The following is a 24,428-nucleotide window of genomic DNA, read 5'->3' as shown; positions in this document are numbered from 1 at the left end:
GGCAACATAGGTGGCATATTGTAAACACACACACACAGTAAACTACAATGAAAGGCATCAGAAGACAATGCACATTCTACGTGTGCACATACATTTGGATTCTGGACTACAGTACATCATTTCAAGGCACTGGCCTCTCCAGCCCTATTGGTGATGGTGGTATCCTGAAAAATATATTTTTCAGACAATTATGACATAATTTCATGATGGCTATGTGACCTTATCATAATTTAATTTAACAACATAATTTCATAATATTTGATTACAGATGATTTATGGATTGATATAAAATTTACATTTTTTTGTCCTGTAATCCTACTGATTGTGGAGACTTCCTGGAAAGTTTTTTCTGACTATATGTTTGACAACCTTGACCTTGATCTTAGATCTCTGCTCCAAAATGTTATCATCTGGAGACAATCACCCAAGTAATATTCCTACCAAGTTTGGTTAAAATCTCCTCACTCATTTTTGAGTTACTTTGTGCAGAGGTTGACATGCGTGATTGCAATACCCTGTGCTAATGAAGGGTAATTAACTGAGAACCTCATCCAGGACAGTGCAGGTGCTGAAGTCACACATGGGCATTTCAAGGATCCTTGATTTTTTTTTTTTTTTGGTGTTTAGATTTTAAATGTTCTTTTAGATTCTACATTCTAGATGTCGCCTCCTTGATGTCACAAAGACAAACTGTGTAATGCACTGAGCTTTAGCGTTCTCTTCTTAGGAGTTGGCCTCTCCATTCTACAGTTTGCCATTGAAATGGTGGAAATGTAACAACAGACATTTTGTTGGGGTCAACACAACAGGCAGTGAACATGAAGAATTACACTAATTAGGCAAATTATACCACCGCGGTATCAGCCATGATATACGTTAATTGACATCAGGGACAAAAATCACCGTTGGCCTTTATACACTGGACAGATTTTTAAAGGGTAATTCTGAGGGTCTTATGCTTCAGTAAGCACAGTCTGTACAGTTTCACGAGCTCCTAAAACAAAGTCAAAAATGGACTGTTATAAAACATTTTCAGTGCAGGACTTACAGAGTATTACAGAGTATTTATATAATGTAGGATTACTATTTTCCGCTGGTACAAACTGCAGCTTGATGATGTGAGGGAGTGGACTGACACCTACAGCTGTGTTAACCTAATGTCCTAATGTCCTAACCAAATGTTAACCTCATGTTAAATCAGTGTTATTGATCTATGATGTTCTTTTGCAGTAAAGTTTGTCTGTTTATGTTGAAACTGCGTTTGGACTAGTGGATAACTCCAGTGGCTACTTTAACATTTTTTTTAACTTTACTTTAAAGTATAGGGTTAGGTTTAGTGGTAGAATAACAATTTTAATATGTAAAAGAATACTTAGCATCTTTTCTGTTCCCTCAGATGATTCGTTATCTTGGTGTCGGTGATGTCATCACTGCCTCGTGGTGAACACAAGCGATATATACAAAAAATACATATGCATAATGTACAATTTTTTTTGTGCAACAATTTTTCATACATTTGCTGCAAACTTTTCACAAGAATAAGATAAGATCAACTTTATTTATCCAGAAGGAAATTATTTTGCCAGAATACAGAAACCGAAAGGAGGATCTACTAAATATTGATGTATTTATTCTGTTGGGGTGCCCAAATTTATGCACCTACCTAATTTTGTTTAAAGACTTTTTGCACACTTTGTTAATCCTATAAACTTCATTTCACAAATGTCAGGGCGTTCATCTGTTATATTGTATATTTAATTGAAATTTCTGATGCAGACAACCAATGATTTATAAAGGAAAATCAAGAAAATTATCAGGGTGCCCAAACTTTTGCATTCAACTATAGGTTGCTAGTATTTTGTTCCTACACTGCTTTGGTCATGATGCACGAGTTTTACCTCTGTAAAAACTCACCGACTGAATTATACTGCCAAACATGAAATTTTCATGATTTGTTTAACAAACTGGCATTTTCAAAAAGTGGTAATACTCTCAGAGGTAAATGACACGGTTGTGTGTATCCTAGTCTCATGCTTTTTTCGTGATACCATCACAAAATGCATCACATTTTGGTCAAGTTTAGTTCACTATTTTTAACTCTACCACTCATCACTCATCTTCAACCGCTTATCCGGGATCGGGTTGCAGGGGCAACAGCACCAGCAGGGCACCCCAGACTTTCCTTTCCTGGGCCACAATGCCCGGGTCATTTCAAACTGGCATGAGATCAGGTTGTTGTGTGAGTGTTCCGCATGAACAGCGATAGAATCAGTCAGTGAACTGCTGACGGTAAATGTATGAAAATATCATATTTTAACTGTATCGCCACTGCTGGTGTGACATCACAGGAGCGGAGCGGGAGGAGCACGCTGGTAAGGACACTTTAGTATCTTAGCAACAGACAGCATCCTTTTAGCATGCAGCTCTCAGAACAATACCACCTTGATGGAGACAAGGTGCTCTGCTGTTTGTTTTGCCACTGCATCATTTAAAAAAAATAACATCATAATATCATTGGATAATCTTTCAGAGTTTGATTTTACGTCTGTCCCAACGTGTCTCCACATCTGCTTTTGTGACACTCATGTTGTGTTTGAAAATGTGTGTGATTCCTCTTTGTCTTTTTTGATTCTTCGTTCTGGGTGTTTTCAGTTCACTCTGTGTGTGTGTGTGTGTGTGTGTGTGTGTGTGTGTGTGTGTGTGTGTGTGTGTGTGTGTGTGTGTGTGTGTGTGCGCACGCAAATTCACAATATAACCCCAAACCACAAAAAGTTGGGCCAATATAGAAAATAAGATAAATATATATATAAAAATAAATGTACTTTTACTTCTTTTTCATTGCAGACTTGATGAATCCAAGATATTCCATGTTTTGTGTGATCATCTTCATGTAATTTGTTAATATACATCCATTTATTTTAAATATAAGGATTAAATCATGACTTTTACAGCCAGCTTTCTTGAGAAACTGTGCGATGTGCTTCGCTTTTCTTTTTTTTTTTTTTTTTGACATTATGACCAGAGCACTGAATGTTTCCTTCTACTCAGGGGAAAAAAATGTCCCGCTGAGCTGTTGTGTGCTCCATTCTCAATACTGTACTGCAGTTTGCTATAGAGAAATTTAACATCACTGTTGAAAAAAATGTAACCGCAAACATTTTGTTGGGGTCAACACAACACGCTGTGCACATGATGAATTATACCAGTTAGGCCAATTATACCCCCGTGATAACAGCCATGATATAAATGGAATCAGGGAGGATTACTGGTGGCTTTTACACACTGGACAGATTTTTAAAGGGTGTTTTCACCCGTCAACACAGAGTTTAAAGGGTATTTTGTTCACATGTAGAACAAAATTTTAAAGGGTATTCTGGAGGTCTTATGCTTAATTAAGCACAGCCTGTTTCAAGAGCTCTTAAAAAAACTGAAGTGATCCTAATGTTTACTGGTACTTTGATGTCTGTTTCACTGCAGACAGTATGAACCCAAGATATTTCATGTTTTGCATTGTCCCCTTCACTTCATTAGTTAATATATACTCACCTGCCACTTTATTAGGTGTATTTACGCATATAGATGCGGTGAAGATGACTTGTTGAAGTTCAAACCGAGTGTCAGAATGGGGAAGAAAGGAGATTTAAGTGTTTTTGAATGCATCATGGTTGTTGGTGCCGGACGGCTGGTCTGAGTATTTAGAAACTGCTGATCTACTGGGCTTTTTAGGCACAACCATCTACAAGGTTTACAGTGATCATCCAAAAAAAGAGAAGATATCCAGTGAGTGGCAATTGTGTGGAGGAAAATGCCCTGTTGATGTCAGAGGAGAATGGGCGGACTGGTTAAAGGATGACTGCATGATGCAATCATGTCAGTATGGACCAAGATATCTGAGGAATGTTTCCAACACCTTGTTGAATCTAGGCCATGAAGAATTAAGGCAGTTCTGAAGGCCAAAGGGGTTCCAACTCTGTACCAACAAGGTGTACCTAATAAAGTGGCCAAGTGAGCATGCACCCATTCTTGCATTGAAGGCCTGCAACACATTAAAAAAAGTTGGGATGGGAGCATTTATTCTAACTATAAGGATGTAAGGAACATTTCCAAGATGCTGACTATGTCTTGGTCTTCTTTTACATCAGTCATTAAGAAATACAAAGAACATGGCAGTGTATGGTCTGTGTCAAGTATGCAGTTCTCAAAAACTGAGTGACTATGATGGACAGAGACCAGTGAGGGAAGCCACCAAGCTACCCATGACATTCCCAGTTTCTCCACTGACAACAACCACAGAAGCCTTTCTGTGGTTGTTGTCAGTGGAGAAACTGAGAACGGTGCAACATCCCCACTCACAGCTTCATGTTGGAGTAGAGCAAAGAAGGACTATAAAACAGGAAAACGTATCACTCAAGCTTAGGCTTCTGTTTCCCATCTGCCTTCTGGCAAACTGCAACTGAAATTGGTTGGTGATGGGGGTGACAGTTAGGGTAAGTATGGGCCTTGTTGGATTTCGGCAAGGTGTCCATCACCTTCATTGGAGTCGTCCTGACAGGCAGTAACCTCACATTCCGCCTGTGCTTAGTTCTTAGTCAGTTTTGGAGCCAGTATTCATTCTTTTTTGTTTTCTTGATTTGCTTATTTAAATAGAAAACTAGATCTGAAAGCATTATTTCATGAATATTTCAATTGATGGCAGAAAAAAAAATCAACTATTTTAATCAAGAATTTATCAAGGATAGTGCCAAAGAGGAGCCTGTTCCACCATATTCTAGCAGGTTCCTGAAACATAAATATGCTATGGTGGTGTTCAGTGGAGAGCCAAGGTGAGAACATTATGAATCATGACAGCCAGTAGTAGCTGAGGTGGATGCTGTTTTGGTGCTATGTAAAAATTATGGTCTGGGAAGCAGAGAGCTGGAGCAGAGACGGATTTTCATACAAGAATTTTATGTCTTTTAAAGAAAATCCTTCTCCTCTGCACCGACGCCATGAAGCTCTACATCTGGTGATGCAACAGACCACAGTTGCATTTTGCACAATTACTCCAATCACACATACAAAAGCCTGTAAGTCCTTTATGAATTTTTTGGGTGTGTTGATGGCTTCCCTCACCTCCTTTTTGCATGGTTGCTCAGTCTTTGAGAAAGGTCCACTCAAGAGATTTAACGCATAGTACAGTGGTCCCTCGTTTATCGCCGGAGTTCCGTTCTAAAAATAACCCGCAATAGGCGAAATCTGCAAAGTAGTCAGCGTTATTTTTTAGAATTATGATAGATGTTTTTAGGCTGTAAAACCCCTCACTACACACTTTATACACTTTTCTCTAACAGGCATTAACATTTTCTCATTTTTCCCTCCTGTGTAAACACTCTCAAAGTTCAAACCTTAGTATAAAAAATAAGTACAGTATTATAGAATGAAACCAAAGATCAAAACCTGTTTTCAGGCCCAAACATTTGTTTGAGAAATAAAAATAGAACGTTTTCCTAAAAATAATTATGATGGCTTTTAGAACTAATTAATTTAATTTTAATGATCAACCTATGAGGTTGGACACATAAGAAATTATTAATACAACCCCTGGCAAAAATTATGGAATCACCGGCCTCGGAGGATGTTCATTCAGTTGTTTAATTTTGTAGAAAAAAAGCAGATCACAGACATGACACAAAACTAAAGTCATTTCAAATGGCAACTTTCTTGCTTTAAGAAACACTATAAGAAATCAGGAAAAATAATTGTGGCAGTCAGTAACGGTTACTTTTTTAGACCAAGCAGAGGGAAAAAAATATGGAATCACACAATTCTGAGGAAAAAATGATGGAATCATGAAAAACAAAAGAACGCTCCAACACATCGCTAGTATTTTGTTGCTTTTATAACAGCTTGCAGTCTCTGAGGCATGGACTTAATGAGTGACAAACAGTACTCTTCATCAATCTGGCTCCAACTTTCTCTGATTGCTGTTGCCAGATCAGCTTTGCAGGTTGGAGCCTTGTCATGGACCATTTTCTTCAACTTCCACCAAAGATTTTCAATTGGATTAAGACCCGGACTATTTTCAGGCCATGACATTGACCCTATGTGTCTTTTTGCAAGGAATGTTTTCACAGTTTTTGCTCTATGGTAAGATGCATTATCATCTTGAAAAATGATTTCATCATCCCCAAACATCCTTTCAATTGATGGGATAAGAAAAGTGTCCAAAATATCAACATAAACTTGTGCATTTATTGATGATGTAATGACAGCCATCTCCCCAGTGCCTTTACCTGACATGCAGCCCCATATCATCCATGACTGTGGAAATTTACATGTTCTTTTCAGGCAGTCATCTTTATAAATCTCATTGGAACGGCACCAAACAAAAGTTCCAGCATCATCACCTTGCCCAATGCAGATTTGAGATTCATCACTGAATATGACTTTCATCCAGTCATCCACAGTCCACGACTGCTTTTCCTTAGCCCATTGTAACCTTGTTTTTTTTTCTGTTTAGGTGTTAATGATGGCTTTCGTTTAGCTTTTCTGTATGTAAATCCCATTTCCTTTAGGCGGTTTCTTACAGTTCAGTCACAGACGTTGACTCCAGTTTCCTCCCATTCGTTCCTCATTTGTTTTGTTGTGCATTTTCGATTTTTGAGACATATTGCTTTAAGTTTTCTGTCTTGACGCTTTGACGTCTTCCTTGGTCTTCCAGTATGTTTGCCTTTAACAACCTTCCCATGTTGTTTGTATTTGGTCCAGAGTTTAGACACAGCTGACTGTGAACAACCAACATCTTTTGCAACATTGCGTGATGATTTACCCTCTTTTAAGAGTTTGATAATCCTCTCCTTTGTTTCAATTGACATCTCTCGTGTTGGAGCCATGATTCATGTCAGTCCACTTGGTGCAACAGCTCTCCAAGGTGTGATCACTCCTTTTTAGATGCAGACTAACGAGCAGATCTGATTTAATGCAGGTGTTAGTTTTGGGGATGAAAATTTACAGGGTGATTCCATAATTTATTCCTCAGAATTGAGTGATTACATATTTTTTTCCCTCTGCTTGGTCTAAAAAAGTAACCGTTACTGACTGCCACAATTTTTTTTTCCTGATTTCTTATAGTGTTTCTTAAAGCCAGAAAGTTGCCATTTGAAATGACTTTAGTTTTGTGTCATGTCTGTGATCTGCTTTTTTTTCTACAAAATTAAACAACTGAATGAACATCCTCTGAGGCCGGAGATTCCATAATTATTGCCAGGGGTTGTAGTGACTCACCAGTAATTCAGTTCATCTGACCGTGCCTTTTTGTCCTGGCGCCGCTGAGTGACACCTCAGTGCAGGTGTCTTTTTCTGAGTGAAGAATACAGTTATGGGTAGTTGTTGGCGCTCTTTTTTCTTCTGGGCAAGAAGATTCTTGTAAACAGACACACACAGAACACAATGCACGTGCTGTCCCTTCGCGGTGATGCCGACTGGTGCCGCGACCAGCCTGCTTGATAAGGACACAGAACACAATGCGCTGTATAAAAAAAAAAGCATGCAAAATTGGACGAAAAAATCTGCGAAACTGCGAGGCCGCGAAAGGTGAACCGCGTTATAACGAGGGACCACTGTACATACGATTTGTATAACCCCTTGAATTAAAGCTACTGACTTGACAAATTAAGTGTTTTCCTTAAGCTTTTCCTATAGTTTGAAAATATGTTGCGCAAAATACGACAACAGAGACCCCGGACTGTTGAACAACTGAAGTCGTACATCAAGCAAGAATGGGAAAGAATTCCACCTACAAAGCTTCAACAATTAGTGTCCTCAGTTCCCAAACGCTTATTGAGTGTTGTTAGAAGGAAAGGTGATGTAACACAGTGATAAACATACCACTGTCCCAAACTTTTTTGAAACGTGTTGCAGGCATCCATTTCAAAATGAACAAATATTTGCACAAAAACAAAAAAGTCTATCAGTTTGAACATTAAATATCTTGTCTTTCTGGTGTATTCAACTGAATATAGGTTGAAGAGGATTTGAAAATCATTGTATTCAGTTTTTATTTACACAACGTGTTGTGTGGGCCGCTGAAGAGGAGGTACTGCTGGCCCACCACCACAAGATGGCGCCCTGCTTGAAGTGCGGGCTTCAAGCACAAGAGGGCGTCGGAGCAACCGGGAGTGACAGCATCTGTACCAGCTGTCACTCATCCACTACTCAACACCATCACCATAAAGGCCGGACTGCAACTCCACCTCCCCGCCGAGAAATCAGCCACCCTAAAGGTAACTTCTCTGCTGCATCCATAACGAACAAGAGTCTGATCTCATTTACAGCTGTTTTCCTGCGACGTGTCCTTATCTGCTGCATTGGCGTTTGGTGTGGACTGTGACGGCTTCGCCTCACACCCCAACCAGATAAGTGGTTTTCCAGGAGCTGTATGAGTGTGTTATTGGAGGTGGAGGTTCTCCCTCCTTACAGGACACAGACTGAAGAATTACTGAGTGTGCGAACTCACACTCACCTGCATTGTTTCTGTTCTCTCTGCCAGCAGTACCAGGTCTGACAGCTGGAGACAGTGGCCACCTGGGGACCCAGGCCTTGGCGGCTCCGGTGTTCTTCAGATCTGTTGGTGGTGGAAGCCGTGTGGGATCCAGCTCGTTTCTGGACGGACGTCTTCTATCCTCGAGCCTGCCCACACGTCACTCAACGTATAATTGACTGTTTTTCCAAACCTGTTTTGTCTGTATTCCGTTGTGCACGTCATAACATTAAATTGTTACTGTTTTGGCTTATCCATTGCCCGTTCATTTACGCCCCCTGTTGTGGGTCCGTGTTCCTACACTTTCACAACACAACGTCCCAACTTCATTGGAATTGGGGTTGTAGTAGCAATAGTGCGATGAAGTAAGTTGTATAAACTTGTACCTGTGGGCATGAAAACAGTAATAGTCATGGTGATCTGATATTAGACCTGAATGACTTTGACCTTCACCCACATAACTGACCTTTTGGCTGGCCTTGCCAGGGCAATTCTGGAATCCGTCTGAGTGTGTGCAACATTTGGCTGAAATCGGGTTGAAAATCAAATAGACCTAGACCTTTGCCAAAATTAATTATTTTCTGGAAATTTCTGGGCCATATTTGTTTGACATTCATTGGTCATTGACATTCATTTCACTGGTCAAAATCAACGAAAGGACCTTGGATGTGTAGGCCAACAAAACAGACAGGGTGATGAGACCGTGATGCAGTGATTGGCCTTTGGCATATTAGACCTTGAATCCACCTATGTATGTGTGTCAAATTTGGTGCATCTTGGTGGAAAGAAACTTAATATTTGACCTTTGAATAGGGATGCGCTGAGCCAATATTTTGAGTCGGTATCGGTCTGAAAATGGCTAGACTGGATATCGGAAATTTAAAAAACTAAATCAGATCCGAGTGTTGTATTGCACATCTGAGTCATGTTATGGGCTGTGTGTATTTTCCTTTACTAAACAGTAAATTATGCTGAGTAAAATATACTCTGCCGGGAGAACATTTGATCCCAGTCTAAATAAAGTAAAATACACTCTATTATAGAGTGAAATCAGCTCTACTGTCTTCTCAAATCAAGTGTTTCTACTCCAATAAGAGTTGATTTTACACTGTGATAGAGTATATCTAGCTCTATTTGGGCTGGGACCAAATGTTATCCCAGCAGAGTAAATTTTACTCTGCAAAATTTACTGTGCTGCTGTTGTCCATTCGGCTTCTTCCCGTTTTGTTCAGGGTCGCCACAGCAGATACAGCCAGATCCACATTGGTATTTGGCACAGGTGTTATGCCGGATGCCCTTCCTGACACAACTCCAGTGTAACCTGGAAAAACACACACAGCCGCTGGTGTTCCAAAGAGGTCTCCCATCCAAGTACTAACCATGCCCCGCACTGCTTAGCTTCTGAGATCTGACAGGATCAGACTTACACAGAGCAGATCATCTGCTGCAGAATTTCCTGTGCGGGGTACAATATTTGTTCCAGGTTCTGTTGATGTTTTGTTAGATGGCTAAGCGCTAGTGTCCACATGTTCCCGATAGTTTCCAGTTAGGCTCCAGATATAAATCAGGAGGCAGATGGGAACCAAAGCCACAAAAAAGGTAAATGTACTGTATTTATATAGCACTTTTCCATCGGCATCAGACTCTTAAAGCGCTTTACATTAATGCCTCACATTCACCCCGATGTCAGGCTGCTGCCATACAAGGCACTCACTACACACTAGGAGCAACTAAGGGATTAAGGACCTTGCCCAAGGGCCCTTAGTCATTTTCCGGTCATGTTGGGATTTGAACCGAGAATCCTCTGGTCTCAAGCCCAACGCTTAACCACTAGACCATCACCTCCCCTGGTATGGAGCTGAAGCTGGTAAGTTGCAGCAAGCTAGCCGATGACCCGGTTGGATTCCCAATGACTTCTATTGGCGTTGAAATTTTGAACAGTCCAAAATTTTGTTCCCGATTGTCCTGTGAATCCCAATAGTCCAGCTAGTGTCCGGCATGCTCCAGGATGACCATGTATGCTTGCAGATCGGTTTGCGACTGGGTTCGTGATTATCCTGTGAGTTTGCAATTTTTTTTTTTCTGTCAGGAACCCAAATGCAACTAAACTGGACACATATGGACAGGGGGTTTAAGGTAGCAAAGTACATACAGACCAACATGTTTATTAACAGGTTAGTTGTTTTAAGACAGGGGAAAAAGGATTGTATTGTATCGGGTATGAAAATGTGGTGTGGTGCCATCCCAACCTTTGACCCCAGGGAGCCTGACCTCAGTGTCTGACCTTTTATAACTTTGAACTTGCATGAGCAATTCCAAAATCTATCTACATATCTAGGCCGTGTTTGGTGACCTTTGACCCTAATGGGCTTGACCTTTCCTGGAACTAACAGTGTAAGGGCAATTGGGGTTGATCTTCATGTGCATACAAAGCTTGGTGCAAATTGGACGGAGGACGTGGGAGGACTTGGGGAACAGACAGACAGACAGACAGATGTTGCTGAAATTATAGTGTAATGCAACAAACATTTTAGTGTTTTTGCCTTGTTATGAAAGATCACACTTAAAGTTGTACCACATCCACAACATCACTTCAGTTGATGCAACACAGTTCAGCTGAACTGGGATCAGACACAAAGCAACACACTGTGTTGTGCTAAAGCTGCTCCCTTGAACACACACACACACACACACACAGCTGTAAGGATAAAGGAAAAGTTATTCAGCTTCATTATTTTCTGAAAGCGGTTGTTCGGCTCCTGCGCGTCTTCGTCTAACACTTCACCTGTGCACGGCTCAGCCTTTTCTTCCTACCTCACTAATGAAAGTGAGTCTGGTAAATACAACCCTGCTGTAGTTTGTCTCCAGAAACCCAGCCTTAGTTAACCAGCTCTCATTGATAACGTTGCTATAGAAAAACCTTTTCAGTCAGTCTCTGCTGATGTTGGCTAAAGGTCTAATGGTGCAGCCGCACTCACAGGTTTCAAAGTGAAGACCTTCTGCAGTGTGTTGAGCGGAACACATAAAGGAAACAATGTTACCTTCAATACCTGTATGCTTTCAGTTCACTGTTTGCTGTAAATTCAGCCTGTCGCTATGGCGATATTGAGCCATCATTTTTTTTCATTCTGAAATCTTACTTTCTGAAATTGTCAGGTTAAATGGTGCCCTGCTTTGACGCAACTCCTTGGCTGGTTTTTATAATGGTAGAGGAAATGCTGATAAATGCAAATAGCAATAACTTACAGTCAGGTCCAAATGTATTTGGACATAGTTTTTGTAACTTTTCCTTGGTGTCACTGTCCAAATATGTAGGAGCTTGATTGTACCTGGCGCACAATAGCACACTGTGCAACACAAATAACACTCAGAGGTTCCACCCAGCAGTTGTAGATTTCATGCTGTTAGAATTCTTTTATGTGGTGAGTGATCTCAAAAAGAATTGGACAGGAAATGGACTTCAAAGTTTAGATGTTGTATTGAAAGGTGCCTACACTGATAGCAGAGAGTCATCTAGCAGCGCTGGGGTCTTCAAACAAATCACATGCAACATCTGGACAAAGAGCCTCGATTCTTTTGCACTAACTTTTATTCCTGAGTCAAGGCCGGCCCCCATGTGGGCGGTCCTTAGCCTGTTGTGAATCAGTGCCTGTGTGATTGGCTGCAAAGTGATGTAGGCAGGTATAAGCGGGTGTCATGCTCACGTTGCGTTCAAGGTGGTATGTAAAAATGTTAGTGTATTTGTATGTGCATGCAACAAATCAGTGTTCCATCATATCGTTCCCATTCTGTTCCAAATAAATGAGAATACTTTGGTTTTATCAATTAGACAGCTATAAAAAGATCACATAGTCGTGCCAAATACAAGGACATTTTGGATGAGCGTCGGCCATTTTGAAAAGCAGTTAGATTAAGGTCAGATAGTTACAAGGACATTTTGGATGTGCGTCGGCCATTTTGTGGTATGCATCATGGAACACGCTGACAATACCGAGCATCCACATCCTTTAAATCTCAAATAAAATTGCACCCATGTGTTCCCATGGGTGTGCTGGTGTGTCCAGACTAGGGATACGACGTCTTAATTTTTTTCCTCAAAAACAATCTCCTGTACCATATGAACGAGGTCTGTGAGAAAAGTATCCGACCTTATTTTTTTTTTTTTAAAAACCATATGGATTTGAATCACGTGTGATTACATCAGCCAAGCTTGAACCCTCGTGGGCATGCGTGAGTTTTTCCACGCCTGTCGGTGATGTCATTTGCCTGTGAGCACGCCTTGTGGAAGGAGTGGTCCAGCCCCCTTGTCAGATTTTCATTGTCTGAGAAGTTGCTGAGAGACTGGCGCTGGGCTTGATCAAAATGTTTTCAAGAACTGTGAGGCACATCCGAGTGGAGACCATTCGAGAAATTCAGCTGATTTTCTGTGTAAATTTTAACGGCTGATGAGAGATTTTGGATTGTTTCTATCGCTGTAAGGACTTCCCACGGAGCGGGACGTCGCGCAGCGCTCCGAGGCGATGTCCTCATCCTGTTTCAAGCTGAAAACCTCCAAATTTAAGCCTCTGTTGACCCAGGACGTTGTGAGAGAACAGAGAACTTTCAGAAGAGGTCGGAATCAGCAGTTTATCCGGACATTCCACTGTTAAAGGAGATTTTTTAATGAAAGATGTACGGACGGATTGGCGCGTCGGCTCGCAGCCGGCGTGGCGCGCCTGCCACAGAAAAAACACCTCCGTTGGAAGCCTTAAGGACAAGTTGGAACATGCCCTGCTGTTAAACAATTTCTCAGATACTCACTCAACTGAAAGCCACCAAAAGCCGCCTGGATTTTACAAATGGTTATCAACACGGAGGTGATTTTCCTGTGGCGAGCGCACCGTGCCGGCTGCGAGCCGACGCGCCAATCCATCTGCACATCTTTCATTTAAAAAAATCTCCTTTAACAGTGGAATGTCCGGATAAACTGCTGATTCCGACCTCTTCTGAAAGTTCTCTGTTCTCTCACGACGTCCAGGGTCAACAGAGGCTTAAATTTGGAGGTTTTCAGCTTGAAACAGGATGACGACATTGCCTCGGAGCGCTGTGCGACATCCCGCTCCATGGGAAGTCCTTACAGCGATAGAACAATCCAAAATCTCTCATCAGCCGTTAAAATTTACGCCGAAAACCAGCTGAATTTCTCGAATGGTCTCCACTCGGATGTGCCTCACAGTTCTTGAAAAAAATTTTGATCAAGCACAAGCGCCAGTCTCTCAGCAACTTCTCAGACAATGAAAATCCGACGAGGGGGCTGGACCACTCCTTCCACAAGGCGTGCTCACAGGCGAATGACGTCTCCGACAGGCGTGAAAAGACTCACGCATGCACGCGAGGGTTCAAGCTTGGCTGATGTAATCACACGTGATTCAAATCCATATAGTTTTTAAAAAAAATAAAACTGTCGGTTTCTTTTCTAATAACCTCGTAAATGGGTAAATATGTAACTAAAGAGAACTCACCTTTGAGCTGTTATTAAAACAGTTCATCCTTGAGCCCATGTTTGTACTCTTATGCAAAACGTATTTGAATATGGGCAAGGTTACATAGCACGCTTGGCTTTCAAGAAATTCTTACCATTTGTAAGACTTCAGTGGTGATTAGATTGTATTGCTGAGTCATCATGCTTTTTCCCTTGTTTGTTTATTATTCAGCCAGGGTTCAAGTTTTTGGAAATCCACCCAATTGCAACCGAGTATAAAAAATTCAAGGTTAGTCATGAGTGAGCTTTTTTGATCAAATACCACCCACCCAAAAAAAAAAAAAACCATTGATTTTCATTGTTTTCTAGCAAAAGCTCATTAGAATAGAACTATGGGGTTGCAAACAAGTTGTATCACGAGTCCGGACACTGCCTGTGTGTTAGCAGAAAGTGAGTCACCCATAGACCACCAAAGCAGAAAGTGACTCACCCATAGACCACCAAAAACGATATAAAGACAAGCATAGTGTATTTATGGTGTTTAGACATGCATTACTCAGATGCACCTTCTATAAGAGGGCTCACAGCACACGTACACTGTGCTTGTATATGCTTCACCGCAGGGAGCTTTGGTGCCCACCGTTTGCTGCCATGTTCTGACAGGTTGGCACAGATCTGTTAACTTGCCAGCAAACCAATAGCAGATCACTGTGTCAGATGACTGTGCACTCCTGCTATGACAATCTAATTGCTTATGTCCAAAACATACATGCTCTAAACCTACTTGGGCCAAATATTATAAACCTGGAAATGCCGGTTTCTGTTTTCTACCCTCAGGGGGAGCTGCTGTAACCTCAGACCATGGCCTACACTCTGGGCTCAGCCACCGGGGGCCAGACTCGCAGTGTTGGACCTCAGCACTGCGTCACACGGGTAGAGCTCTCCGTGACGGCAACAAGCCTGCTGGATCGAGATGTGGCCTCCAAGTCAGACCCGTTCTGTGTTCTTTTTCATGAAGTGGATGGAAACTGGGTGGAGGTAAGTTTGGAGGGTTATTGGGAAAGGTGAAAGACTGAAGGGCAGCCTGAGAGAGAGGTGGAGGAGGTAATAGAGAAAGGAACAGACTTGAAAAGAGGCTTGTTTTGTCTTTGGATTCAGCAGAGGATGAAAATGGCAGATTGTCGAGAAAAGGCTCAACAGAGAGATAATATATTAGCTTTCAGATCATGAGGACTCAAACCTATTTCTTGTTCTCTCCTTGCCGTGTATTTCAGCTTGCAGGAGGTAGAAAAATTAAACAAAACTGAAGACTGAAGGGGGCTAGGAGTGAACGTTTGAACAAGTGTTGATGTTCATTCAAGGTCAATCCCAACATGACGGCTCTGTTAATGAAAGAAATGAACCAGATCATGGTGTTCGCTGGGTTTACTGCCTCCCTTTACTTTGTACACATGATATGTTGTGATCCACACTCATGATGCTGTGACCATCTGGCACGAGTCTTCACTTGCTGAGCCCAGGAGGGCGTTGCACAGTCTCTGAGTGTTCTTCTGGACTTACTGTGATTTTGTGAACCCCTTTTCATGTGCTTTGAAGGCTGTGGACCTATACCCTAGAACTCAAGTTTTGTAAGCAGAAAAGCAGATGGACATGTGAAATGAATCAGAATGGACTATTTCATTTTTTTTTTTTTAATTTGTAGTTATTAATTAGCATTTAATTTAGCAGGTCACCCCAACTTTAGATTAGATAGAAATGTACTAATCCCTTGGGAAGAGTCCCTCAGGGAAATTGAGGTTCCAACAGCATTGTATAGCAGCACAAAGGGTAAGGAGCACACAGAGTATCAAAAGTGAAAGTAAAAAACAATTTTCAAATATAAATATACACAAATATAAAATACCAGAAATACTGCTCGCTACTGGTTTACTGGCTAATACTGTACCTTCCTGTGACATGGCATGGCACTGGTTATGCCCCATCAAACTAGAGGCTGAATCGTGTCCGAATGAAAATTCGACCCACATTCGGGGAGTGTCGAGGTGCAGTCTAAACAGTCGGGCACAGTTGTGTACCCACCTCAAATGTTTTGCTCATGTTCAAAACATTCGTGGCGCAGTCGAGGTAGAACCACTGTTGAACAGGCAGTGGACGTGCTGTCTGACTGCATTCTAAATAATCGGACGGCGTGAAAACATCATTCGTGACATTCAGCTCGCGTTCGGAGGGATGTTCGGCATGTTTCTGCCACATCGAACAGTAGCTGAATGTCCTGAATGTGCCTGAATGCACCACGGGTGCTGCTGGATTTATATGCTGCCGAACCACAATCGGACCACAATGTACGGTTTGGAAATATATTCCTATTGTTCTGGCTGCAATCTGGAAGCTGTCCAGGTACTGTTACTGTGTTCCACGTACATTTGTACTGCGATCAGAGGCTCATGGGCACGGCACATGCACAAATCAGTTGGGGTGGGTCGGAGCGCAGTCTGGGTGTTCAGACGACTGTACTCTGCAGTTCTTATTCCCTCTCTGATGTAGCATGGATTTGGGTTTTTTTGACATTTTGCCTGATTCGGCTTGACTTGTGCTCATTCGTACTGTGATGGAGGTCATACTTTTCTCCTGCTTTGTCACACACGCAGATTATACAATGACAACTGGGTGTCCTGACCTTGGACTATATATACTGGACAAACCCTGCATGATGTCACCCATAGCTTTTCTATAGAGACCCAAACCCAGTTGATATGAAGCCCATATCTGGGTGTCGCCATGTAGGCAGCACTGACTTTGGCAACGTCACGTACAGGACATTCAACTGGACACTAGCAGCAACTCGGAGACCAAGAACCTTGCCTAAGGGACCTTTGTGATTTTCCGGTCTGTCAGGATCAAACCGAGGATCATCTGGTCACAAACCCAGCTCCCAAACCTCGAGCTCACCCCCTTTACACAGCACTTGGTTCAGCGTAGCTCAGTGGAACTGCTGTTCACAGTCTCACACGCTGCAGCCTGAAAATAAAGTCCCTCACAGCCAAATCCTGCTAGCAGCAAGAGCAAGGAAAATCAAGCTTCCCGTAATAGTGCGTGGGTGCGGATCAGTCACACGGAAAGGATGCATCCCAGTACTTTATAAACAAAATAATGCTACCGATGCTGAAAGATCCCGACTAAGAAGCACCTGGTGTTGGTTCTTTAAACAACTTAATTTCTCCAGGTTTTTTATTTAACAATGTTTCAAAGGGAAATAAATAAATGAGTGCTAAGTTGCAGATGTTGAGGAGGAACTTTTAGCGAGCTCTTGTGCGTAGGCTGCTGCCTCAAGGCTTTTCTGTAAAGAACAACTGGTCAACAGGCCGAGCTGCCTTTTGAGTGTGTGTGTGTGTGTGTGTGTGTAGGCGAGCGCCTCGGGTTGTAGCTCGCTGTTGGTCAGCAGGGCATGTGGCTTCGATGTGAAATTGTCAGTGGTTACCATGGCGATGGGAAGGAAAACAAAGGCTTAGCGCCCCTGCAGTGAGGGAACGGCGGTGGAGGAGGCGGAATGAGACGCAAACCTTTTCTCGGATATTATCCTCGCCGTTTCTCCCACATAGCAGCGTTCCCACTTTCTCTGATCCCCTCCTGTTAGGTTGTTTTCTTTCTTCTTCCTAACATTTTTTTAATCCTCCCCTCATTTTTATTACCAGCCTTTCCCACTCTGTCACTCGCGGTCTCACTTTCTGTCTGTCTTGTGAGATGGAGGTGTGAGAGGCAGCTGGGTCTGTCAGGGGAAAGTGCCAGAGAGGGAGAGTGAGAAAGGAGAGCTGTGAGAGGCACGAGAAAGGGTGCAGAGGGCAAGATGACAGAGTGAGAGAAGAGTGACAGAGGTGAGATTGTGAAGGTGCAAGAAATACACCAGATGTGGAACATGTTCTGGTACGTCCATAATACTGCCGTGTTGGTGTGGCTCAGCCAGTGATACAAGAACATAGACATGGTGTTGATTTAAAGTTACAATATGTAGGATTTAGGGTTTTTAGTAGTATATGATTGATTGATTGATTGATTGATTGTTTTTATTAAGGTGTCATACACCACTGGTGCCCAGCCTGCGTGGACTTATAAGACACTCCATATACAAAACAAGATAACCACATACATGTCACAAGTTCCATAATTTCAGGATACAACAGGCTATAACACGTGTTGCCTCCTTTCCCAGGCTTTACAGACAAAAACAACAAAAGCAAATGTTTCTTTTTCAAAAATTCAACTCAAGATTTTCTCCTCAGAAAACCAAAATGCATCTACATTATTTTTTTGCACACATTGAAATAAACAAAGTCTTAAATCAGAGTACAAAGGACAGTAAAGAACAAAATGATACTCATCTTCCACGACATCAAGGTCACAAAAAATACAAACTCTCTCCTGTTCAGAAAGACCCTTATACCTGCCCACTTCCACTGCCAGAGGAAGACTACCAGATCGAATCTGGGCACAAAGGGACCGCTGTTTCCAAGACAAATTTAACTTCACATAAGGCTCAGTCTGGTATTCCTCCTTAAATTGTATATAACTCCTTAGTTTTGTTTTCTTACAGATATCATTTTTCCATTGCATTTTATAATAATTGAAAAAAAAAATTGTTTTAAGAAATTTAAATTTGACTGCAATTTATTCATGTAAATGTAATTCAAATTCGAAATTGTGAATAAGTTAGTTATTTCTTTGGCCCACGGATAATTATTTGAACAATCCCATAAGAAAAATTTTTTGGTCAGTCTATCCTCTGGCAGCTGAATGAAGTGGTTCCATAAACAAAGCATCTCTACTCTCTGCTTTATAACACAGGGCTCCCACCCCATGTCACCCTCTACAGCCAGTTTAGCAGTGAACGTATGAACACCTAAGAAGCATCTAACTGCTCTGTTTTGAAGACTACTAATATGTTTGACTTCCTCAAAGCTCCACACACCAGCAGCATAAAACAAAATAGAAACCAACCATTGCATCATAAAGTTTTGTAAACACAGAGAAATCTAAGATCTTCATTCTACTCTGTATTGATCCTGGAGGTCTCCCAGCAGATTCTGATAGGTGTTGAGTTCTCTCACTAAAGTGAGGGAACTCAACACCTCGTTTTGATACACATAAATTCATTAAAAACCAGTCCAAGGTATTTATATGAACTTGTAAACACTAAAGATGTCTCTCCATACATAAAACTGTATGAGCATCTCTGTTCACATTTCTTTCTGAAGTGAATTACCTGTGTTTTATCCTTATTCAGAGACAGTTTCCATTTTTTACACCATGCATTCAAAATATTCAACATTTTTTGTAACTTCTCTTCAGACTCTGCCAGCAAGACAATATCATCAGCATACAACAAGATACTAGGTTTCTGTTGTCAATATAGATACCAAGGTTGGCTTCTTTGATTTCATCTACTAGGTCATTTATATACAAACCAAATAACGTAGGCGATAACACATTGCCTTGTTTTACTCCAAATGGAGTGGGGAACCAGCCAGTCCTCAGATTATTCACCTGAACCCATGCAACCGGGGCTTTATACAGAGATTTGACTGCATTATAAAATCTACCTGAAATGCCATATGTTAATAGTTTAAACTCCAGCAGGTCTCTGTTAACCCAGTCAAAAGTCTTCTGGAAATCAATAAAACACGCAAATGTATGTTTTCCTTCATATAGTGTGGCACTTACCACTGATGATAGAACATATATATGGTCAATGCAAGCACTACCTTTTCTAAAGCCATTTGCTCATCTGCTAGAATATTATGTACTTCAGTGTACTGATTCAGTCTGTTGTTGAGGATACCGGAATAGAGTTTAGACTGTACTTAGCAAACTGATACCTCTATAGTTTAGTGGTTCTCTTGGGTCAGCCTTTGAAGATTTTGGTATAGGTTTTATTATTGACTGACGCCACTCTGATGGAACAATAGAATATGAAAAGCAGGCTTGAAAAAGACCCTGCAGAATTTGAATTAGAGAGGGTGCCTTGAGCACTTCATTAGGGATCCCCTCAACTCCCACTGCTTTATTTGCTTTAGCAGCACTCACTACTGGCCCACGCTCCCTTCCGGCTCATCCCTTTCGGGGCGCAAGTGTGCCCCTGGCCTGGGGTGGGCTGGGCAGGGATAACTGGATGGCCATTGTTCCTATCCACGTTGGGCCTGTCCATTGGTGGGCTGGGGTCTGGTGCCGGGGGGGGTGCCTCTCCCCGTGGCCGCATCGCATGTGGCTCCCCGTGCCCCTGCTTCTCCCCCCGGGTTTGTGGGGACCGCCTGTCTCCCTCTGGCTCCTCGACTGCCCCTGTCTCTCCTAGGTCTCATCTCGTGCCTCCCTGGTATGGGGCTGCTGGGCGGGGTGGCTCACCCATCTCCGGCTGCCTGGCCCCCTTTCCCCCCCTGTTGATTTGTTCTTTCCCGGTGTTTCCGGTGCTCCTCTGGGGCTGCCCGCCTCCCCTCCATCTCGTGGTCTCCCTGGTGCCTCCGCGGGTCTGGAGTTGGGCCACGGTGCCTGGGGGGCCGGTTTGTGTGGCCCGCTCCCTGCACCACGCCTCTCCTTCTGCCGGCTGCTTGGGGTTGGGCCTCACATGTCACACCCTTTTAATGCAATTCACCAGCACAGTACACGCACGCACATCATACTGGGGTGTAAGTAGCACATTATAGGGATCAAATAGTTCTGCAGCCAGGTGTTGGGTATGGATTGCTCTCCATCCGCCACTCCTGCCCTGCCATTTTAATGCACACACTATATTTCAACACAATTAGTAAACACACTCACTTTTCAGAGTTGGGGTCACAGGCGGTGGTGGGTTTGCAGTGCAGGCTGTGGTGCAGCAGTGTACCGCAGCCTCCCACAGCAGTCTGCCACCTGCCGCCCTGCTTTTAATGTAACACTAGATTTTCTCACTTAGGAGGTCGCACACAATAAGGGAGTTAACTATAAGAATTATAGTATAGTGTAGTCTGGCACGGGGGCGGATGGCTGCTGTGGGTTTGGGGACCGCGGTTTCCGTGAGGTAGGGCGTTGCCTCGTTCTCGCTTAGGCGGTTCCTGACCTTGGGCTTGCTTCCGGGGTGGGATCTGGTGTGGGGGTGGTTTGGGGGCTGGGGGTGTCTGGGGGGGTCCTGCGGGCTGCTTGGGGGGGTCTCGGGTGTCAGGGGAGCCTTGTGTGCTTCCTGGCCTGCGGGGTGGGTTTCGCCTCTTTCCTAGGGGCCGGGCCCCGCCCTTGTGTGCCAGTGGTCCCTGCCTACACTCTGGGTTCAGTTACGGTGGCTCCTTTGCCCCCGTCCCGGCTGCCGCTTGCTCCTCCCTCCATGGCCGTGGGCGGGGTGGTGCGGTTCTGGGCCCCCCCTCTTGGTGGGCCCTGCCGGCGCCCTGCGTGCTTCCCTCGTGTGTGGGGTTATTTCCCGTGCCTCCGTCGGGGGGGGTTCGGGGGTGCTTTCCGGCGCCGTCGGGCCGCTCCCTTGTTGGTCCGTCGCGCTGCCCTGGTGGCTCTGGTGGCTGCCCTTCCTGGCCCCTGTGCCCTTCCACTTCCCTTTTTTGCCTGGTTCCTCCTGGGGCCCTTCGTCCTGGGCCCTTTTCCGTTGTCGCTTGCGGTCGGCCGTATGGCTTCCGACGCGCCAGAGTGGTCCATGTCTTAAGGTAAGGTTCTGTACTTTTATCTTGGCCCAACACACCAGCCACAGTAGTGATCGGATATTTAGCTATGATCTGGGTCTCTGTGTGTGGCTGGTCATGTGTTCGTGGCCGACACCACAATTCAGTTTTGGGTGCTCTCAAGGGGATCAAGACTGGTGTCACACACGCACACCACATTCATTCACGCATTACATGCCTTCTGTCCTGCAAGAATAAATTGCATATATTTGTATTAATGTTCATAAATGGTTCTCCCAGTGTGGCATTTACCAGGGGGAAAAAAAAAGAAAAAAAAAAAAGCACTCACTACTTTTTGTACCTCCTCGAGAGTAATGTCATAATTCAACATATCATTTTGATCCAATGTAATGTCTGATAGCTCACTCTCCAATTTAAGTTTGGTTTCATAAGTTTGACTTAAAAATTGCTCATCAAATGACAAATGTTGATCGCTTCCATAGAGGACTCAATAGTCATTTTCCCATTTTGATAAAATCTTACCTGTTTCAAAGCATGAATCTCCATTGTCTGCTGTTATCTCCATTGGAACTGATTTTATTTTCTGGGGTCCTAATTTATTAATTTCTTTCAAAATTTGGACATTTTTTAAAGTACTTTTTTAAAGCAGTGTTTACATTTAGATCTGTACACTTAAGGAAACTCGTCCCAGCTATCCGCAAAACATTCCAAAGGGCCTGTAGTTCTTTATTCCAAAAAGGTTGGTTTGCTTTATAATACAGTTTAGTCTTTTTTACTGTATGAGAACTACCCATTTCCTTATGTAAAATGTCACAGAACAAGATAACAGATAAAGTATATACATTAAAATCAAGACATGATTGTAAACCAGCATGAGGTGTTGTTATTATATAATCAACAACAACCCTTCCCCTCACAGATACGGAGGTAAAATTATCTGCTTGGGGTTTTAACCTTCCATTTATCACATAACATTTAGAATCTTTAAAAAAAAAATCAATAAATGTTTCACCATGTTTATTTAAACTTAAATCTAATGCTACTCTATGGGGGATATCATCCGTATCAATATAATCTTTCAAGTCAGCCATACAGGCATTGAAGTCACCACAAACATATACAAAATCATCCTCAAATGTGTACAACAAAGACAACAAATGGCCAAAAAAATAATTCAGCATTTCTTCCCCAGGTCGACGTTTCAGGGGGTAGGTAACAGGAAATGATGACAAAGGAACACTGTAAAGTTTGGTTTTCAAAACGTGAACATTTCATCAAACATTTCATCAAACACCTTATCCACAATAGTAACACAGAACTGGTCAAGAACAGAATTCCATACAAAAATCTCTTGACTGCTCTCCTTTGTGCAACACGGTTATGTCCAAACCACGTAAAGTATATCCACTCAGTTCAATGTTCTGATAAGACAAATGTGTCGCGTTTAGCGAAACAAAATCGGGATCAACATAATATAGTAAAGCCTTTCACAGGTCACAGTTTGATTCTTTCCGTCATTAATATTCCACTGGACTAAAGAAAAGTCAGTACTTACGAGCTGGGCGCATATCCCTCACACCATTCTCCTCTCGGGTTGACTCGCAGTGCACTTGACCAAATGCCCATTTGCAGTCACATAAAAGTCTTTACCGGCTCCAGTCTCGCTTAAAAAGGTCATAAAGTTTAACTCCACCAGCCTTTCCGCGTGAGATTTAGCCGAGGACACAAAAATCCTCTCATATTGCTCTTTATCCTTAAGGTTAGCTTTGCATCGTAGCACAGCCACCTTTGCCTCCGCCGACAGCAGCTCCACCTTCACCATTCCGGGTTTAGTGCCTCTCGCGCGGATCTGCTTGACCGCAGCTGGGGTGGGCACCGGGTTGCAATCAAGGCCATCTCATAGCAAATCCAGTACTTTAGACCAGTGATTTTCAACCTTTTTTGAGCTGCGGCACCCTTTTTATATTTACAAAATCCTGCGGCACACCACTGTCATGTGTCACGTGTCACGCACCACTAACTCGACTGTCTCTACACGGTGCATTAGCAACACGTGCGGTATAGATATAACGTAACATTGTATACTATAGTCATGGAGCTGTATATAAGAACTAGAGAGCGCAATCCCAATGCTGCACACTAAACGAAAACGTCCCTTCATGGACAGCGACATGACGTCTCCTAACCGGGCAAAATATTGATGAAGTACCCGGATGTTAATGCATTTTCAATGGAGATTCGTGACTGAACACACTCAGAAAAATGCTCGCAAAATACGTGTTAAAATGCCATTTTGTCCTGGATATCGAGCCAGTAAAATTAAATTACATTAAATTATGTCAGGAAAGTATTAAACTTACTCTGACACACACACATTCACAAATATTAGTGTTGAAAGTTACACGGATCTGCGCTGATAAGCTGCACTGCTCGGCTGAGCTGCTGCTGTTCAATGCAGCGCGGCTCCTAAAACCATTACAATATATTTATATATATTATATTTTTACATAATTATCCTTTATTGACCGAGTTTCATTCATGACGTCAGCGGTGTGTGTGTGCACATCTGTCTGTGTGTGGCAGCACAGCGCGGGTCATTAATCTCATTATTTTAAGGTGCAAAAAAAAAAAAACCTCCCCAGTCGTCGAACAATTTTTAGTCACTAACGACAAGAATTTTAACTAGACATTGGTCTAGCAGTGGAAAATATCAACTAGACATAAGTGAAATTAATGATCCGTGTCATCGGGCGACACAGGTACGGCAGGAGACATACAGCTGTTTATCATCCAAATATCACAG

The 24,428-nt window shown here is 42.7% G+C and overlaps 1 protein-coding gene across 1 annotated transcript in view; it reads left to right on the top strand.

Annotated features, from left to right (window-relative positions):
• The first annotated feature begins 14,819 nt into the window (after nt 1-14,819).
• Nucleotides 14,820-24,428, top strand: part of cpne2 (copine II) — a 167,275-nt gene continuing 157,666 nt past the window's right edge. Inside the window, exon 1 of the mRNA XM_034177110.1 lies at nt 14,820-15,017. Coding sequence (XP_034033001.1) covers nt 14,841-15,017 — 177 coding nt within the window. The 5' untranslated portion in view covers nt 14,820-14,840. The remainder of the gene's footprint in view (nt 15,018-24,428) is intronic.

Source organism: Thalassophryne amazonica, chromosome 8, assembly GCF_902500255.1.
Source record: "Thalassophryne amazonica chromosome 8, fThaAma1.1, whole genome shotgun sequence".
Taxonomy (NCBI): domain Eukaryota; kingdom Metazoa; phylum Chordata; class Actinopteri; order Batrachoidiformes; family Batrachoididae; genus Thalassophryne; species Thalassophryne amazonica.
The sequence above is the reverse complement of the archived record's forward strand: the minus strand, read 5'-3'. Positions and strand labels throughout refer to the sequence as shown.